Source organism: Mesoplodon densirostris, chromosome 2 (genome assembly GCF_025265405.1).
Source record: "Mesoplodon densirostris isolate mMesDen1 chromosome 2, mMesDen1 primary haplotype, whole genome shotgun sequence".
Taxonomy (NCBI): Eukaryota; Metazoa; Chordata; class Mammalia; order Artiodactyla; family Ziphiidae; genus Mesoplodon; species Mesoplodon densirostris.
In genome coordinates, this window is record NC_082662.1 from 85,974,045 (window position 1) to 85,995,351 (window position 21,307).

Here is a 21,307-nt window from a genome sequence, read left to right on the forward strand (position 1 = left end):
TTCTTTATTCTGTTCCTCAGCAGTGAATTCCACCATTCTGTCTTCCAGGTCACTTATCTGTTCTTCTGCCTCAGTTATTCTGCTATTGATTTCTTCTAGTGTAGTTTTCATTTCAGTTATTGTATTGTTCATCCCTGTTTGTTTGTTCTTTAATTCTTCTAGATCTTTCTTAAATATTTCTTGCACCTTCTCGATCTTTGCCTCCAATCTTTTTCTGAGGTCCTGGATCATCTTCATTATCATTATTCTGAATTCTTTTTCTGGAATGTTGCCTATCTCCATTTCATGTAGTTGTTTTTCTTGGGTTTTACCTTGTTCCTTCATCTGGTACATAGCCCTCTACCTTTTCATCTTGTCTATCTTTCTGTGAATGTGGTTTTTGTTCCACAGCCTGCAGTATTGTAGTTCTTCTTGCTTCTGCTGTCTGCTCTCTCTCCCAGTGTTTAATATTTAAGGGATCTTTTCTCATGATCTTTTCTTATAGTTACTGGCATATAAGAACATTACTAATCTTTGCACGTTCCGTTCACACGACACCTTCCTGAACTTTTCTTATTTGATGGTTTTTAAGTTGAATTTTTTGTTTCGAGATATACTTTATAGAATATGTGACTTTATTTCTTCTTTTTCAATATTTGTACCTCTTATTTCATCTTAGGTGGAGGGTCGAATCAAAAAATCGATGACTAATGCCAGGTATTCTTGTTTTTGGTTCTGATTCTAGGGAGAGAGAATGCCTCAAATGGAGATTGGCTTTTGGCTCCAAACACACTTTTTCATATTAAGGAAATCATTTAAAATGTTAGAACAACAGGTTATTTGTGCAATGCAGTGTTTTAGGATGATAAATGAGGGCAGTCATGAATATGAATGTGATGCCGACAAGAAGACTAGAGACCAAAGCAACTGCAGCACATGTAGGGTTTGCATATAACATGCATTCAGTATTGCTGGCCCGAGCAAATTACTGAAAAATATGAATAGAGCACATGGAAGGTTTTATTTAGTGACCATAACAACAAGAGTTTGGGATATCTATTACACTAGGGTCTACTCCACGTGATACTTTTTCATGTTTATTGCATTTACCTCAAAACAGGAATTCAATCAACATACTACCAGAATGCTATTGTGCCAATGGGGTGACATGCCCTTTCATGTCAGCAAGGTACTTAATTTAGGCTTTTCGTTTTTAATTTTTCTTCTAATCAACGTCACACCCACATTTGTAGAAAATTTGTAAAGTTATAAGAATACTTGCAGACTGTATATAACATAAGTACAAAAATGTTTACTGCAGTATTCAGTGAAAAAGTGAAAACAGCAATATGGAAAAGGTACATCAATACTACAGTCTACTATCCAATCATTAAAAAGTACAAGGTAGGGATTCCCTGGTGGCACAGTGGTTGGGGGTCCGCCTGCCGATGCAGGGGGCGCAGGTTCGTGCCCCGGTCCGGGAGGATCCCACATGCCGTGGAGCGGCTGGGCCTGTGAGCCGTGGCCGCTGGGCCTGCACGTCCGGAGCCTGTGTTCCGCGACGGGAGAGCCCACAGCAGTGAGAGGCCCACGTACTGCCAAAAAAAAAAAAAAAAGTACAAGGTAGACCTACAAGTACCAACATGGAAAACTATGAAGGTATAAAGTTAAATGCAAAAAAGCTGAAAGCAATATATAGGGTGTGATTTTTAAATTAGCCATACTCTGCTCCCTCAATGCTGTTTATGTAGTTATGTGTATATATGTACATGTAATGTCATAATATTTTGTTATAAGTACATGTATATACGGCAGGAGAAAAAAAGTGATACCAGCAGGGTATGACTCAAGCTGGTACAGTGTTTCCCTCCAGAGAGGGTTGGAGTGGTTATAGGAAACTCTCATTTTTTACTTTATATGCTTCTTTGCTGTCTACAGTTTTTCAATTAAGAAACAAATAAAAAAATTTTGGAAAGAAAAGCATAACGAAACAAAAATAACCACTTACTGTCCTGAGGCAGATATTCTCGGGCATATTCAATAAAGATTTGCTGAAATATCCACATAAACGTAGTATCTGTACAGAATTGGTACTCATTTAATATTTTTTAACTAAATAAACAAATAAATAATCTTTCTTGGTGAAACATTATAAGCTTAATTATAGAGGAGTGAGAACTCTAGTTAAGTGACCCAGAAGTAAAGAATGCTGGCTCTAATTTTTAACCCTTTAAATCAGTTTTCACAACTTCTATTGTTTTATATATGAAAAAAGCCCACTCTGATTTTTATGTGCATTTTTTTTTTTTTTTTTTTTTTTTTTTTGCGGTACACGGGCCTCTCACTGTTGTGGCCTCTCCCATTGTGGAGCACAGGCTCCGGACATGCAGGCTCAACGGCCATGGCTCACGGGCCCAGCCGCTCCGCGGCATGTGGGATCTTCCCGGCCCGGGGCACGAACCCGCCTCCCCTGCATCGGCAGGCAGACTCCCAACCACTGCGCCACCAGGGAAGCCCTATGTGCATTTTAAAAATGTTTTATTTGAATGTCACTGAACTCTTTTCTTTAGTGATATGATCTGAAGATGCCAACTCATGCTCTAACAGAAGTCACCAGGAGTAAGGGTTGTCAGGTGAGGTGGTTAACAAATGAGGTGCAGACAGAGAAGCAAATAAAGGATGAACCAGAATCTACAGTGCAATGCCCTGAGCCTCATTTCCCCCCGTGTGTCGAAGGGGTGGACGTCCCTGCTGAAACACAGGCCAACAAGCGGACTACTGCTTTCCAGGAAGAAAGCTCTGGTGAGATTTTTCACTTACTGTCATTTAATATAGCTCTGGTAATTGGTTCTATTTGGAAAGGTTACTATCCAATTTTTCTGAAAGATATTACTTTAGCTACGCTTTACTTTAGAGCTAATCCCAGGGGAAATTACATTTTCTTTAGACAGCATTTCAAGACTTTTCTTCATATAGGTAATTTCACAGCTAAACATTCGCTTGTTTTTTGTTTCGCTTAGCTTTATGCCCCTCACCTTTCTAATCTCACTTGCTTTATTTGAGTGGGATCGAAATGTTTCTCCCCAGAGATGCTTGTTTCTCTTAAAAAACTAGTTAAACTACTTAGAGACACATAGACTATAGAGGAGTTAGAAAGTGCACCAGGAATAACTATTTCTCTTCACTCTTGTGTAACAAATAAGATGAATTATGTACCTAAAGATTTTAAATATAATTAAAAGAATACACTGAATCAAAGGAATTAGGAGGAATATGAATGAAGTTTCTGCTACAAAAGTAGGTCATCTCTACCATTCAATTAATAAGATTACATTAATTTAATATTTAGCTTTAGAATATGCTGTATATTTGTATCTAGCACAAATAGACAAATATGATCATTTAAATATTTTTCTACAAACTAGCAAAAACATTTAGAAATTAACTAATTCCATATCAGAATAAGTTATTAACCAAACAATAGAAAATTCCTATGCTACTTGGGCGACTCCAAGTGATTAACAATGGGTCATTTGTATCTTCTGACTTCTGGGAAGGTCTTCTTTATGTTTTTGGAAGGGCAGGCTTGTGCTGAAAATGTAGGTTTTGGCTTTCTAACAGAACAAAATGGGAACTGATGTACTTTTATTCCTAAAGTGCTCTGAGAGATATGGATGAGACACCTTGCCCAGGCACAGAGTTCAATTACTGATAATGCTTTAAAGTGGTACAGAGTTTCTGGGTTTACTTTAGAGGTCTGAAAAAAATCTAACTATAAAGAGATGGTCAAGGCCTTTAACCACAGGAGTATTATCTACAGCTAGGAAACTGCAGTTGGTACAGTTACACCAGATTTTAAAAAGTGAGGTGGGACTTCCGTGGTGGTGTAGTGGTTAAGAATCTGTCTGCTAATGCAGGGGACATGGGTTCAATCCCTGGTCCAGGAAGATCCCACATGCCATGGAGCAACTAAGCCCGTGCACCACAACTACTGAGGCTTTGCTCTAGAGCCCGCAAGCTACAACTACTGAGCCCACGTGCTGCAACTACTGAAGCCCATGCACTCTAGGGCCCATGCTCCGCAACAAGAGAAGCCACTGCAATGAGAGGCCCACGTGCTGCAATGAAGAGTAGTGCCCACTCACCACAACTAGAGAAAGTCCACGTGCAGCAACGAAGACCCAACACATCCAAAAATGAATTTTTAAAATTTTAATAAGTAAATAAGTAAGTGAGGAAAATTGGGTGGGTAGGGGGGTGCTATTTACACAAATAGTGCAGAATAGGCATCTAAACAGAGGATATGATAAAACTCTGACTTAAACCAACACCCAAACCCTCCTTCTATAAATGGATTAAAATTCTGTAAGATATATATTGAAATACTATTTTACTGAACTGAAAAGAAGGGAAATCCCTACTTGCCAGAAACAAGAAGAAAATGAAAAGGCAGCAGACAGCCTGTAACACTGAGGTTTGGGAGGAAGACAATGATGCCAGAAACCTAGAGCTGGAGTTTGAGTGCTCCCTCCCCCTGCCCCCAGTTCTGGAGGAGAGGCATACAGAGGAACAATAAATTGGCAGTCGATATTTCCATGACAGTAACAGCTCCCCTATACCTGAAAGCTAGAGTGCTTTGGGATCAGTTCTCAGTCGTCTTCTATTTCCTAACTACATTCAATCCCTGGGTGATCTCACAGTTTCCTGTTTTAAGTACTACCATTTAAACACAGATGACTCCAAAATTCATATTCCAGACCAGCCTCCCTCCTCAACTTCAGACTCATATATCCAACTGCACAGTCAACATCCTTGTTTATATGGTTACAGACATCCCACATTAGCCCGCCTGCTCCCTCATATAATCTTCCTCATGTAAATGAATGGCAACTCCATTCTCCTGGTAGCTTAGGCCAAAAATCTGGATGTCGTTCTTCACTCCTCATTTTTCCCCCTACACCTCACACCTTATCTGCCAGGAAATCCTATTAGCTCTTCCTTCAAAATATGTCCAGAATCTCACTACTTCCCAACACATCCACTGTTGCTATCCTGGTCCAAGCCATGTTGGTCTCTCACCTGAATTACTGCAATAGCTCCCAAACTCCTTTCCTTGCTCTGCCCTTCTCCCTTTGAGTTTATTCAGCAGCCAAAATGAGCCTATTAAAATGTAAGTCAGATCATTATCACTCCCCTACCTATACCCTCCCAATGGTTCCCCACATCACTCATGGGGAAAAAATCGAAGACTAAAAATGGACCAAAAGGTCTTAAAAAATCTGACCCCATTATCCTCACTTTGACCTCCATTGCCTCATAACCTACTCAGCTTTCTCTCGCTTACTTTGCTTTGGCCACACTGATCTCCTTGCTATTCTATAAACATGCCAGGCACAGCCCCATCTCAGGGCCCTTCCTTGCAGCTATTGCTTCCTCTTCAAGAATTCTCTTCCCTCAGTTTGCTTTACAGCTCACCTTCTTCAAGTCTTTGTTCAAATGTCACCTTTCCCAGCCACTCTACCCAAAACTGAAACCTCCCTTCAACTCCCCAATACTCTCCATTCTCTTTCCCTACTCTATTCCTCTCAACGTTTATCATTAACATATTATACATTTTACTTAATTATCTTGCTTATTATTCCCCCATTGGAATATAGTCACCACAAGGGCAGAGATATTTGTATTCTATTCACTACTGTATCACTAGCACCAGTGGGAATTCAATAAATACTTGTTTTAAAAAAATGAATAAACGTTAAATTCACAATTACGAAGGAAAAAATTCAAACTAGAATTCTAAACTAGAATTCTAAATTTAAACTAGAATGCAGTCAGAGGAGGGCAAAACAAAAACATACTTTCAGGCAAACAAAAAACATGGAAAGAATAAATCACTTACAGACCTTCCATGAAAGAACTAATAAAATATATATTTCTGGAAAAAAGACATTGGATCCAAAAGAAAGAAGTAGTAAGGGTAAGGAAAGAAAATACTACATAAATCTAAATAATTACTAACTGCATAAAACAATAATAGTAATAAGTAATTTAAGTGGAATAAAAACAAGGTAGAACCAAAACACTAAACAATAAAATAATACGATGGGAGGAGGTCCTCACAATTAAAACATTCTAAAAGCATTTTTTTTTTCAGAAGGAGGCTGGAGATATTAAGTTTTTGACTTTAAGGTAGATATCCATGTTAACAGTTTAAGGAAAATGGCTAAGATAAGAGAATAATTTCCATTCTAGGAGAAGGGGAAAAGGGAGGACAATGAAAGCTTAATTAATCCAAAAAGAAGACAGAAAAGGAAAAAAAAATTAGAAGAAAAGTATGGTAAATAGAAATAATCAAATAAAATAGTAGAAATAAATCTAATATATTAGTAATCAAAATAAATGTACAGATACCAAACATGCTTGTTAAAAGACAATGATTCTCAGTTTTGAATTTTAAAATTGTGCTTTATGTCATTTATAAAAGACACAGTTAAAACATAATGACAAACAAAAGTCAAAAGAGATGGAAAAAGACATACCACACAAACACTACAGCACAGATTACAAAAAATAGCAAGAGAATATTTTGAAAATATTAATGCTGATATGTTTGCAAGGTTACCAAAATTAAATATGTTCCTAGAAAAATATCTTAAGTTATACTGTTTTAAAAAGAAACAGAAATCCTGCAAAGTCCTATAACCATAACAAAAAGAACACATCAGGGCCAGGTGGTGTTATAAACAAGTTATACAGAACTTAATATTGTAAAGGAAGTAAATTGTTACTATTTGTAAATGACATGATATTATACATAGAAAACCCTAAACACTACACCAAAAAACTGTTAGAACTAACAGACACATTCAGTAAAGTTGGAGGATACAAAATCAACAGGCAAAAACCTGTTGTATTCAACAGGCAAAACCTGTTGCATTTCTACACAATTTAAACAAATTATCAGAAGGAGAAATTAAGAAAACAATACCATTTACAACTGCATCAAAAAGAATTAAATACCTAGGAATAAATTTAGCCAAGGAGGTGAAAGACTTGCACACTGGAAACTATAAGACACTGATGAAACAAATTATAGAAGACACTAATAAATGGAAAGATATTCTGTGCTCATGGATTAGAAAAATTAATATTGTTAAAATGCACCACCAAACCAGCTATACAAGAAATGTTAAAGGAACTTCTCTAGGCAAAAAAGAAAAGGTCACAACTAGAAACATGAAAATATGAATGGAAAAAGCTCATCAGTAAAAGCAAACATACAGTAAAGGTAGGAAATTATCTATGCACAAAGCTAGCAGGAAGGTTAAAAGACAAAAGTAGTAAAACCATCTATATCCACAATAAGCAGTTAAGGGATACACAAAACAATTATTCGTAAAATACGATATCAAAAACTAATCATGAGGGGAGGAGAGTACAAATGCAGAGTTGTTAAAATGCATTTGAAATTAAGAGATCAGCAACTTAAAACAGTCGTATCACAATCATAATCATATATATCACATACAAAAGAAAAAAGAATCCAAAACTAATACTAGAGATAATCATCAAATCACAAGAGGACAAAAGAAGAAGAAAGGAACAAGAAAGACCTACAAAAAGAACCCCAAAACAATGAACAAAATGGCAATAAGAACATACATATCAATAATTACTTTAAATGTAAATGGACTAAATGCGCCAATCAAAGACACAACCTGGCTAAATGGATACAAAAACAAGACCCGTATATATGGTGTCTACAAGAGACCCACTTCAGACCTAGGGACACATACAGACTGAAAGTGAGGGGATGGAAAAAGGTATTCCATGCAAATGGAAATCAAAAGAAAGCTGGGGTAGCAATACTTATAGCAGACAAAATAGATTTTAAAATACAGACTGTTACAAGAGACAAAGAAGGGCATGACATAATGATCAAGGGAGCAACCCAAAAAAAGAAGATATAGTAATTGTAAGTACATATGCACCCAACATAGGTGCACCTAAATACATAAAGCAAATATTAACAGACACAAAGGGAGAAATCAACAGTAACAATAACAGTAAGGGACTTTAACCCCTCACTCACATCAATGAACAGATCATCCAGACAGAAGATCAATAAGGAAACACTAGCCTTAAATGACACAACAGACCTAATGGACTTAATAGTTATATATAGAACATTCCATCCAAGAGCAGCAGAATACACATTCTTTTCAAGTGTACATGAAACATTTTCCAGGATGTATTACATGGTTCGCTACAAAACAAGCCTTGGTAAATTTAAGAAAACTGGAACCATATCAAGCATCTTTTCTGACCACAATGCTATGAGACTAAAAATCAACTACAAGAAAAAAACTGCAAAACACACAGACATATGGAGGCTAAACATTATGCTATGAAACAACCAATGGATCACTGAAGAAATCAAAGAGGAAATTTAAAAAATACCTGGAGACAAATGAAAATGAAAACAATGATCCAAAATCTATGGGATGCAGCAAAAACAGTTCTAAGAGGGACATTTACAGCAATACAAGCTTACCTCAGCAAACAAGAAAAATTTCAAATAAAAAAATCTAACCTTATACCTAAGGGAGCTAGAAAAAGAAAAACAAAACCCAAAGATAGTAGAAAAAGGAAATCATAAAGATCAGAGCAGAAGTAAATGAAATAGAGACTAAAAGACAATAGAAAAGATCAATGAAACTAAGAGGGGGTTTTTTGAAAAGATAAACAAATTTGATAAACCTTTAGCCAGACTCATTAAGAAAAAAAGAAAGTGGGCCCAAATCAATAAAATCAGAAACAAAAAAGAAGTTACAGCTGACTCCACAGAAATACAAAGGATCATAAGAGACTACTATGAACAACTATATACCAGTAAAATGGACAACCTAGAAGAAATGGACAAATTCCTAAAAATACATAATCTATCAAGACTGAATCAGGAAGAAATACAAATATGAACAGACCAATTACCAGTAATTAAATTGAATCAATAACAAAAATACCTCCCAACAAACAAAAGTCAAGGACCAGAAGCCTTCACGGGTGAATTCCACTGAACATTCAGAGAAGAGTCAACACCTATCCTTCTCAAACTATTCCAAAAAACTGCAGAGAAAGGAACACATCCAAACTCATTCTATGAAGTCAGCGTCACCCTGACACCAAAACCAGACACAGATATTACAAAAAAGAAAATTACAGGTCAATATCACTGATGAACATAGATGCAAAAATCCTCAACAAAATACTAGCAAACCGACTTCAACAGTACATTAAAAGGATCATACCCCACAATCAAGTGGAATTTATCCCAGGGATGAAAGGATTTTTCAATATCTGCAAATAAATAAATGTGATACACCACATTAACAAACTGAAGCATAAAAACCATACAATCGGGCTTCCCTGGTGGCGCAGTGGTTAAGAGTCTGCCTGCCGATTCAGGGGATACGGGTTCGTGCCCCGGTCTGGGAAGATCCCACATGCTGCGGAGAGGCCGGTCCCGTGAGCCATGGCCGCTGAGACTGCGCATCCAGAGCCTGTGCTCCGCAACAGGAGAGGCCACAGCAGTGAGAGGCCTGCATACGGCAAAACAAACAAACAAACAAACAAAACCCATACAATCATCTCAACAGATGCAGAAAAAACCTTTTCATCAACTTCAACATCCATTTACAATAAAAACTCTCCAGAAAGTGGGCACAGAGTGAACATAGTTCAACATAATAAAGGCCGTATATGACAAGTCCACAGCTAAGATCATACTCAATGGTGAAAAGCTGAAAGCATTTCTTTTAAGATTAGGAACAAGACAAGAATGTCCCCTCTCACCACTTTTATTCAACATAGTATTGGAAATCCTATCCACAGCCAAAGAAAAAGAAATAAAAGGAATCCAAATTGGAAAGGAAGACATAAAACTGTCACTGTTTGTAGATGACATGATACATTAAAAAATCCTAAAGACACCACCAAAAATCTACTAGAGCTCATCAATGAACCTGGTAAAATTGCAGGATACAAAATTAATATACAAAAATCTGCTGCATTTCTATACACTAACAATGAACTATCAGAAAGAAAAATTAAGGAAACAATCTCATTTACAATTGCAACAAAAAGAATAAAATACCTAGGAATAAATCTACCTAAGGAGGTAAAAGAGCTGTACTTGGAAAATTGTAAGACACTGATGAAAGAAATTGAAGATGACACAAACAGATGGAAAGATATACCATGTTCATAGACTGGAAGAATAATCTTAAAATGACCATGCTACCCAAGGCAATCTACAGGTTCAATGTAATATCTATCAAAATACCAAAGGCATTTTTCACAGAACTAGAACAAATAATTTTAAAATTTGTATGGTAACACAAGAGACTCCAAATAGCCAAAACAATCTTGAGAAAAAAGAACACAGCTGGGGGAATCATGCTTCCTGACTTCAGACAACACCACGAAGCTACAGTAATCAAAAGAGTATGGTACTGGCACAAAAACAGACACACAGATCCATGGAACAGAACAGAGGTCCCAGAAATAAACCCATGCACTTATGGTCAATTAATCTAGGACAAAGGAGGCAAGAACACACAATGGAGAAAAGACAGTATCTTAAGTAAGTGGCACTGGGAAAACTGGACAGCTACATGTAAAAGAATGAAATTAGAACATTCTCTAACACCATGTAGAAAAAATAAACTCAAAACGGATTAAAAACCTAAATGTAAGACCGGAAACCATAAAACTCCTGGAAGAAAACATAGGCAGAAGACTCCAACATAAATTGTAGCACTATTTTTTTGGATCTGTCTCCTAAAGCAATGGAAACAAAAGCAAAAATAAACTAATGGAACCTAATTAAACTTAAAAGCTTTTGCACATCAAAAGAAACCATCAACAAAATGAAAAGACAACCTACTGAATGGGAGAAAATATTTGCAAATGATATGATTAATAAGGGGTTAATATCTAAAATATATAAACAGCTCATAATCTTAAAATGACCATGCTACCAACAACAACAACAAAAAAACAACATCAAAAAAAAAAATCCAACAACCTGATTAAAAAATGGGCAGAAGGCCTGAATAGACATTTTTCCAAAGAAGACATCAGATGGCCAACAGGCACATCAAAAGATGCTCAACATCATTAATCGTGAGGGAAATGCAAATCAAAACCACAATGAGATATCCCCTCACACCTGTCAGAATGGCTATCATCAAAAAGAACACAAATAACATTTGTTGGTGAGGATGTAGAGAAAAAAGAACCCTCCTACACTGTTGGTGGAAAAGTACATTGGTGCAGCTACTGTGGAAAACAGTAGGAGGTTTCCCAAAAATCTAAAAATAGAACTACTATATGACCCAGCAATTCCACTCCTGGGTGTATATCTGAAAAAAACAAAAACACTATCAAAAAGATACATGCACCCCAATGTTCATAGCAGCATTATTTACAATTGCCAAGATATGGAGGCAACCTAAGTGTCCATCAACAGATGAATGGATAAAGAAGATTTGGTACACATACACACACACACACGCACACAATGAACAAGAGATAACAAGTGTTGGCAAGGATGTGGAGAAAAGGGAACCCTTGTACACTGTTGGTGTGGTCACTATGGAAAACAGTATGGAGGTTCCTCAAAAAATTAAAAATAGAACTACTATATAATCCAGCAATTCCACTTCTGGATGCTTATCCAAAGAAAATGAAAACACTAACTCAAAAAGATATACACTACCCCAAGTTCATTGAAGCATTATTTACAATAGGCAAAACATGAAAACAACCTAAGTGTCTACCAATGGATGAATGGATAAATACTGAATGTAACGTGATTGATACATACATACACACACACGCACACAATAGAATATTATTCAGCCTTAAAAAAGAAGGAAATCTTGCCCTTTGTGACTACCTTGATGGACCTTGAGGGCATTATGCTAAGTGAAATAAGTCAGACAGAGAAAGACAAATACAATATGATCTTACTTATATGTGGAATCTAAAAAACCAGAAAACAAAAAACCCAAGCTCACAGATATAGAGAACAGATTTGGTGGTTACCAGAGGTGGGGCATTGGGGGTGAGGGAAATAGGTGAAGGGGTCAAAAGCTGTGAGCTTGCAGTTATAAAATAAAGAAGTCATAGGGATGCAATACAGCATGGTGATTGCAGTTAATAATATTGTAAGAAAAAGATACTTAAAAAAATTAATTCCGTACTTATACAAATTCCCCCAAAGAGCAAAAAGTTGTGTATACCCTACAACTCACATAATGAGACTAGTGTAACCTTGATACCAAAACTAAAGAACAGCATGAGAAAGGAAAAATACACGGCAATCTCCGTCATGAACATAAACCAAAAATTCCTAAATGATATGTTTGCAAATCAAAACCAGCAATGCATTAAAATACAGTGCACCATGAACAAACTGGGTTTATTCCAGGAATTCAAGACTAGTTCATAACCATGTAACTGTCCATATAAACAGAAAAAGTTGGAAAAACTAGAAGATCATCTCAGATGCAGAAGAGACATTTGATAAAAATCAACAACTAAATATTATTTAAAATAAAACACAACACATTTTTTAAAGCAAAAAGAATGCAAAGATGACCACTACACGGCTCCTATTCATTACCGTTCCGGAAGTTCTAATAACAAAATGAGAAAAAAGAACTAAAAGATGTAAGGATTACAAAGAAAGAATCACAATTATTACTACTTGTAGATGATAAGATTATCTTCATTAATAACACAAAAGTGTACAAATTAGGATTAGAGTGTAGCCAGGTGGTTCTTATAAGATCACTTTATAAAAATCAATTGTATTTCTATATATTGCAACACAGGAAACATTATTAAGTTATACCACTTACAACAATAATAAAAGAATACAAGGTACCTAGAAATAAACACAACGAAAGATATGCCAGACTCTTATGAAGAAAATTAGAAATGTTACTGAAAAGCATTAAAGGAGATCTAAATTCTGTAACGGAGAGAAAGGTGATGTTTCCAGATAGGAAGACATCATCAAAGAGATGTAAGTTCTCCTGAAACTAATGGACAGATTCAATTGAATTCAAACCAAAATCCCAACAGAGTTCTTTGTGAACATTTTTTTTTTTTTCTGTTGTACATGGGCCTCTCACTGTTGTGGCCTCTCCCGTTGCGGAGCACAGGCTCCAGACGCGCAGGCTCAGCGGCCACGGCTCACGGGCCCAGCCACTCCGCGGCATGTGGGATCTCCCCGGACCGGGGCACGAACCCGCGTCCCCTGCCTCGGCAGGCAGACTCTCAACCACTGAGCCACCAGGGAAGCCCTCCACATAAGTTTTTTAATTAGCTTTGAAAAGTTCACAAAGAGGGGGCTTCCACTCAGATACAGACCTATACATACATGGAAACTTGATCTAACAGTGGAAGCACCGCGGATCGGTGGGCAAAGGACTATTCAATAAATGGTGCTGGGCCAGTACTGGTGGCTCCTCTACTAGACACTGCAGGTCTAGAGCATTCAGTATTCTTGGCTGACATGGGCTCTGCAGCAAATGTATTGATTGCTATTGATTTCTTCAGTCAGACCCTTCCTCTCCCCAATCTGGTGAGCTCCACAGAGGTACAAAAGATAGCTGTCAAGGACGCTGCGGGTACAAGTCCCCTTAGCTGAAGTGTAGAGAGAGACGAGAAGTGTATTCCTCCCTTTATAAGGCTTGGTCAGAAGGTGTCTCTCTGCCCTGCCTCCTGTCCGCCTAGTGTGGCTCATAGGGGTGGTCAACACAAAGGACAACAGTCATGTTGCTTCTACTGCCCTCAATGGCTCTCTTCTGCATCTCTGCAGAAACTCTCCCCAGCTTTAGATTCACGCATGAGCAGACCATTTCAGGAACGAGATAGTGTTTTTTCTCTAGCAGGGGTGTTGCACTGCCCCAGCAGGAAAGTAACCGACAAAGGAAGGAGGTCGAACAGAGATGCTTAGTCCTATACTGTGGTGTTACTTCGATAACGAGAAAAAAATAATGGCACTTATAAAATTGAAATCTTTGGCTTTCTTATTAAAGTGCATCAAACCCAACTTACTGGGTTCTAAAGCATCGTGATCCACAGTACATAACAATCTTCTAAATGTTTCACTAAATCCTGACACAATTCAGCAAATAAACGGTACATACAGTGATGGACCTGGAGGGAAATAATTAAAACTGGAGCCTCCAAATTGGGTACAATTTCAGAAAGAGGAAAAGAACGTGCATACTAATAATTAGGTAAAAACAAAGATACCCACTCTGTATGTTGAAAAACAATAAGAAATTTATAATCCTTTGATCTTTATATTTTTTTTCTAGTAGTGTATGCCACTGCTAAATTATAAGACTTTTTTACATTATTCTTGTGAGAAAATTACCATCATTTTCTATAAACTCTCCAATTCTAATATATACTCTAAGATAAGAGATTAAATGACACTTTAAGTCTTTGATGCCTTGGATAAGAATTCTCAAGGCATTCTGTTCACAATGAGTGTTTTGAATTGTAAAAGAATACACAAAAGAGGCAGAGTGGGCTGTGCAGCAAAAGCGCAGGCTTTGGAGAAGACACATTTAGGTAAGTCCCACATATCTGCCAGGGCCTTGGCTGAGGTTTTTTTTTGTCTCTGAGCCTCATTTATCTCATTTGTAAAATGAAGCTACTATTATCTGTTTCACCCATTACTGAAAGGATCAATTATTGGCATACTCAATAGTCTCTACTATTTTCTCCTTTCACATTTGCTAAAAGGAAAAAGTTTGTTTTGCTTTATGTCAAACAGGAGGCTTTTCCTGAAATAGTCCAGTGTATATATTTGTATAGGGATGAAGAGTGTCCTCCAAAAAGTCATGTCCACCTGGAACCCATGAAAGTGACCTTATTTGGAAATAGGGTCTTGTAGATGTAATCAAGTTAAGATGAGGTCGTACTGGAATAGGGTGGGCCCTAAATCCAATGACTGGTGTCCTTATAAGAAGGGCCTGTGAAGACAGACACAGGAATGGTCCTGTGACAATGGAGGGAGAGACGAGAGTAATGCTGACACAAGCCAGAAAATGCCAAGGACTGCTGGCCACCATCAGAAGCTAGGGAGAGGTGAGGAAGGATTCACCCCAGAGCCTCCAGAGAGAACACAGCCCTGCTGACGCCTTAATTTTGGACTTCTAGCCTTTGGAACCATTAAGGAATAAATTTCTCTTGTTTCAAGCTACGCTGTGCATAGTACTTTGTTACAGTCGCCCTAGGAAACTAATAACAGTATTGACTACTGAAACAGAAATGAAGCATTTTGGCTCATCTCCCACAAAGAAAAAACATACCATTTATTTCACTATGGCTGAATAGTCATCGGCGCATTCCAAGATTGTTTGATGTGGATTTTCCAAGAACACAATTTAGTAGTGCGTTATTGAGCGATCATGTTTACAAGCGAACAAAACGTAACTAAAGCAGGCTTTAACTAACTATAAAAAGGTCAGTGGAGGATGAGTTATATTAGTGGATCCTGATTTCCAAGAAACATAAGAACCACCAAGACAGGGCCCATATGGAAGCAGCTCTGGAGTCAATGAAGGCAGGAGTCACCATCTGGTTTCCCATCTTGTTCTTCCTGTGGATGAACTTCATTCTTTTCTCTAGCTGCAGTCTGTCTTTAGCCAGCAGGTGAAAACATGACTGCTGGCAGCTTCCAAGTTTTCTCTTTTACAGAGTTGAACCCCTGAAGAAAGACTACTTTCATTTTCTGGGCCCCCAAGTCCAAAAAGCCTGGAGGAACACTTTGAGTGGCCTGAGCTGGGTCGCCTGTCCACTCCTGAACTACCTGTTGGAGCCCTGTGGCTGGGCAGGTACCAGAGAGAGGGATGGATGGAGACGATCTAACAAGAAACAGCTCTAGTTTCCTTCCTGATTAAGTAGTTCCACTTTTTTCAATTTACCCAAATTCTACTATAATGCTAAAATGAAGTGAGCAACCAGGAGCAGGGAAGTAATTTTAAAGGCAAATACAGATATGATTGGAAGAATAAGAAGTAGTAATAGATAAATCAAATTATCAATACACATAATACGTTGATAAAGAACTTTAACGAAGAACCAATAAGCACGTGAACTGGATGCTTTATGTAAGAATAAATAAAACAATTTTCACAGTTGGAATTACTGAGAAACAATTTTCTCTATTTAAATAATAGAAGAGAATATAAGAAATCAAGCAACCATTTTTATTTGAAGATTTATTTTAAAGAAGTTTTTATATTTGGGTAGTAAAAGAACTATATTTCATCAGCAATAAACAGTTGACTGCATTGTGTGAGCAGGGCACTGAAGGGTCATGAGATTGTTTCTAGAGAAAATTAAATACATAACTTGTAACTTTTCTTAGACATAGAAATTACCACTTACCATAGCACTGGGGTTTCTATCAGCTCGATTTACTTCAAAAGAATTTATTTTATGGGCACTCATTTCATCAGTGTCAGCAATGATATAATGTCTAGGAGAGTAAGCATAGGACAAGCTCTCAAGCAGCCTCAGCATCTCAGTGGTATGCCCACCTGGAAAAAAATATTGGAAGACTTGAGAGTAAGAAACCGGTAATGGACATATCCATCTGACTACATTATACTAATACAATGTTTTGTGTATTTCTCAAAACACAGAAGGAATATTTGGAAATGATCATCTATGCCCTTGTATAAATACTACCTTTATATGGGGGAAGAGGATAATAAATGTATAAAAATAAAATCAGCACCAGCAGTAGGTTGTGCTACTGTACTACCTGAGGAAGGTACAAAGAAGTATAAGACACAGATCCTGTTATCAAGAAGTCTGGTGGGGAAGGGACAAGACACACAGACATATAAAGAGTGACGCAAGACAGCAAGAAAAATTAAAATGGGGTTTGGGGGAGGGAACAAGCAAAAGGTTATGAAAAAACAATGTCCTAAGCATAGGGGAGATCCCTGGTAAAGGCTGAAATGACTTGAAACGTGCAGCTAATGGACAGATATGAGTAGGGAGGCCACTGGGTGGGGGTGAGATTATTAGCACAGGAGAAGGTAAGATCTGGGATGGGTGATCAAGGCATGGTGGGAACACTGGGAAGAAAGAGGAGAGTGAAGTAAGGTCAGGAAAGTAGGCTGGAAAATGGGAAGACAGTTGCTGAAGGTTTCTGTGTTGTGAAGTAACATCAGGGAGTCATGAGCACTGACTCCCAGGGCTCAGATCTTCCTAAGGAAGACTTTTGTTCAACAGCTCCTAAGAGAGGTCTTAGACCTAACAGAGGTCTCAAATATTTACCAGCTTCACCCAACAACTGTGTGTTCAATTTCTGAAATCGTACAATCTCCAAAATTTTCATTCTTTAACTTTAAAACCATGAATTTAAAAACCAACTGTGGTCACTGAGGTTTCCTTCGGGGTAAAAACCCAAAAGAACATTTACCTATTACATTAACTATATACCAATTAAGCAAAGCAACCAAACTCCTTAAGAATGGGCCCTATCATACCTATTTAATTTAACTGCACAAGCCCCTGGCCTCAGCCAGGTTGATGTCTTTAACATTCTCTGTGTTCATCTCATTTGTTATCTCTTCCTTGTCTCTGGTCACACTACAAAGCTCCCCCCACTCACCTCCCTTACTGTTGCAAGAAAGCTTTCAAACGCGATACAGTGAACATATAATCAAACAAATTATGTGTTTTCTCCAAATGCATATATTTTCTTATAGTAGAAAGGGAAAGATTACTCTCTAGATCCCAGAAGGAATTAGATATAGAAATAAAGTCATCAGAGAGTAAGTATAACAGGAATTAGAATCATGCTTTAACTTTATAACTTATCAGCCATCTTCTTATGTAGGGCAAGTAATTTACACATCTTATACTCATTTTACCATTTTTGTTTTTAACTTTGAAAAAGTGTGGTGGTTTGCAAAGTAGGTACTTGCTTTCAGAGCTGGAACAATTACGGATAAATCCGAATATATACATCTTCCACTGCAATTAAAACTTCATTTTACCTGCCTTAACAGTCTTTTCTTTTTTCCTTAAAAGGAAACCCTCACTGAATACATTCTTTGAAAAATTAACTTTGTTACTGAATAAATAAATAATAAGAGCTTCGTCTTGCATTTTACTTTTTTATTAAGACTTATCCTTTGGGAATGAAATCTTCTCAGTTCTATCTTAAAGTATATCCAGAATCCAATCATTTCTCACCACCTCTTTTGCTAGCACCCTGCTCCAAACCACATCACTCTCACGTGGATTATGAGCAAAGCTTCCTGGTCTGTTCCCCCCTCTGCAGTTGTCCATTCAAGTGTCCACTTGAGTCTACTCTCAACACAGCCTCTAGACTGATCTTCTTAAAAAGAGTTGATCAAATTATTTACCTCTGCTCAAAACCCTCCAAGGGCTCCCCTTCTCATATGGAATAAAAGCCTTTTTGTAATCTGACCCTTATTGTTACCTCTTGGACCTCATCTGCTTCTTCTCCCCTTACTCAGTCTACTCCAGCCACTCTGGCCTCCTTGCTGTTGGGTATCTGTCATCTCCTCAGGGAGGCTTTACCTGACAATTCTGACGAAAATGCAACTTTCTTTCTCCTCGCCTCTTCCTAACCCACCTTTTTCAAACCGTAAACAGAAGGCTCAGTGAGGTTAACTAATTTGCACAAGATCACCAAATTAGTAAGTGGCAGAGATGTGATTCAACTCTGGTGTTCTGTTCATTTAGAGGCACGTGGTCCTAACCTCTGCATGGTAGGAAGCAGTGGAGTAGTGCCAACAGCTCTGTAGAGCAGGGTTTAAAATACCCTTCCGCGATCTGCATGGGGCTTGCCTCCCTATATCCAACTCAGTACAATAGTGCCCTCGCACCTCTGGTCATCCCAAGTGCTATGGCCTTCTTTTCACACCCTCCCAGCCCTCAAAGCCCCAGCTCCCCCTTATCTGGCTACTTCTTAGTCATCTTTCAAGTCTCGGTTTAGACATCACGACTTCCAGGAAGCTTCATGTCTCAAGTTCAGAAAAAGTGGCGCCCAGCGTGAACTTCCATAGCAGTCTTAACCTCCCAGGTTATAGCACTTATTGTGGCAAGTACCCATTCTGCTTTTCGTTTTCTATTCTCCATTTCATTCACTGCTGTGTCCTCACAGCTTTCACACTGCTTGGGACATAGTCAGCACTCCACGGCAAGTCGTATTCGTCAGTTTTGTTATTTCCAGGGCTTAGCTTAGTGCCTGACCTCCCCTATGGCTCAAAATACATTAAGTGAATAAAGTAATGAATTACACGTGAACATAAGTTTAGACCATTTGCTAATACTTATAAATATTATGCTATCCGGATGCAATCTCCTGGCATTTCTGAATGTACACAACATGTATATGTATCGCTCTGTCAGAGCTGTCCATTTAAAGAGGTACGCCTACAGAGCTGGCCAACTCCGTTTGGATTGTATTACCTGATTGCACAGGTTGTTGTTCACCCCCCGGCACAATATCCTGAAGTGTGTATTGTTCTCCCGTTAGTAGGTAACTCTTTCTATCCTCGTGGATTTTGTATATGTATATTTATAAATGTGACAATTCGCTTTGTCTCGCTTATCATGTAGTATTCGTAATTCCTAAATTAAATCCCAAATGCCTAGATTAATAATGCAAAACAGAAGTTTTTATTCAGGCAAATTGCATGTTAGCATCACGCGCTTCTGTGTCCTCTCTGTTCACTAATAATTTGTTAGAAAAATATACGTTACAGAGACGCTTAATTACAGACAAGTGTAAGTAACTCATTTGTCATTAAAGACGCGGCCTGGGCCACATCAACAACAGACCAGCATTTTGCCCAGCCTGGGCTGACCCGCTCCAGTCCCGCAGAGAAACTACAAATCTCAGCATGCAACGCTGCACAAAGTGCTAGGGGCCCTGCGAACAGCGCCGCGGTGGACTCTGGGACTTGTAGTACCCGACCTGAGCCCGCCAGTCACCGCCCGGATACTCACCGGACCCAGCCACCACCAAGAGGCTGAGAGACCGCCGGGGCACAGCGGCGCGGGGACGCAGCACTACCCATAGCCGCACTGCCAGCAGCACGGCCACGGCTCCTGCCGCCGCCGCGAGGATAAGGGTGCCACCCATTCGAAAACAAGACGCATGCGTGCTATCCCCCGGCGCCGGCCGCAGGAGCGGTGAAAGTTCAAAACTACGGGCGCTGCGGAGACCCAAACTCGAAGTGTGAGCCTCTTGGTGGGCGGGGCTTGTTGGCGGTGGGAGGAGTTCAGGGCCAGAGGCGGAAGCCTGGCCTCAGACCACCCCGCTGGGTACCCCGCGGGATTCTACCCACGTACAGCCCATACGTAAACTGAAATTCGCGGATTAAAGCGCTGGAGGAGTTTTGGTTTCGGTTCGTGAGGAGGTGAGGCCAGCTGGGCGCCCTAAAAAGGACCTCCCAAGTTAGCAGGTGTTCCAAATTAACCAACTTTGTGAATTCCACCTGAGACCAGTGGCATACGTCGCCTTTTTTTTTTTTTTTTTTGGTGCCAAGGGAAATGTTTCTGGTGCACATGCACAGCTACTGAAAGTGCTTGCCAGTGAAAGGTAACTTGGTACAAAAAATTGAATTTCGGGTTCTCATCCAAATCTCCTCTTTCCCAGCACTCATATTTTTAATTTTTCTAGTCTTTTTCACAGATCTCGGTGTGACCAGAGTAGCTGGCTGAGGGTGATCACCTCAAGTTACACCATGTTCCTGAGAGCAGTGGAAGTTCAGTGACTCAAGGTAGTGAGATAGAGAAAGAATCGTCCTTTTGAGTTAATTTTACCGCAAAGGCAACACCTCCCCCAGTCCCAATTTTGCTATTTTTATGTTTACTTAATCCACATTGTAGCAATATAAAAAGGCTGAGATTAGAGAAGCCTCTTCACGCCAAGTGTAATTTGCCTTCAGTCCCCAATGGACCTGTAGATTAGATAGGACAAGTATACAGATGAGTAAACAAGTCCAGAAAGGTGAAACAGCTTGCTCAAGTGAAACAGTGGCAGATGTAGATTTAGAAACTGGAAACCCTAACTGCTGCTGCATAGAAGTTTACGCCGTGTATTCCTTTGCCAAATTCAAACTTCCTTGATTTTCAAACTTGCTTAGATCCTAGAATGTGTTTTTAAAAATGCAGCCTTGGGCTTCCCTGCTGGTGCAGTGGTTAAGAAGCCGCCTGCCCATGCAGGGGACATGGGTTTGAGCCC

The 21,307-nt window shown here is 38.8% G+C and overlaps 1 protein-coding gene across 6 annotated transcripts in view; it reads right to left on the bottom strand.

Moving 5' to 3' along the window:
* The window catches only part of ALG14 (ALG14 UDP-N-acetylglucosaminyltransferase subunit), a 110,753-nt gene extending 90,450 nt beyond the window's left edge, over nt 1–20,303 (bottom strand). For all 6 annotated transcript variants that reach the window (XM_060085564.1, XM_060085516.1, XM_060085535.1 and 3 more), the window contains exons 1-2: nt 20,068–20,303; nt 16,459–16,610 (exon numbers count right to left, since the gene is read on the bottom strand). In XM_060085564.1, the coding sequence (XP_059941547.1) occupies nt 16,459–16,610; nt 20,068–20,203 (288 nt within the window). In that variant the 5' untranslated portion in view covers nt 20,204–20,303. The remainder of the gene's footprint in view (nt 1–16,458; nt 16,611–20,067) is intronic.
* Nucleotides 20,304–21,307: the final 1,004 nt, after the last annotated feature.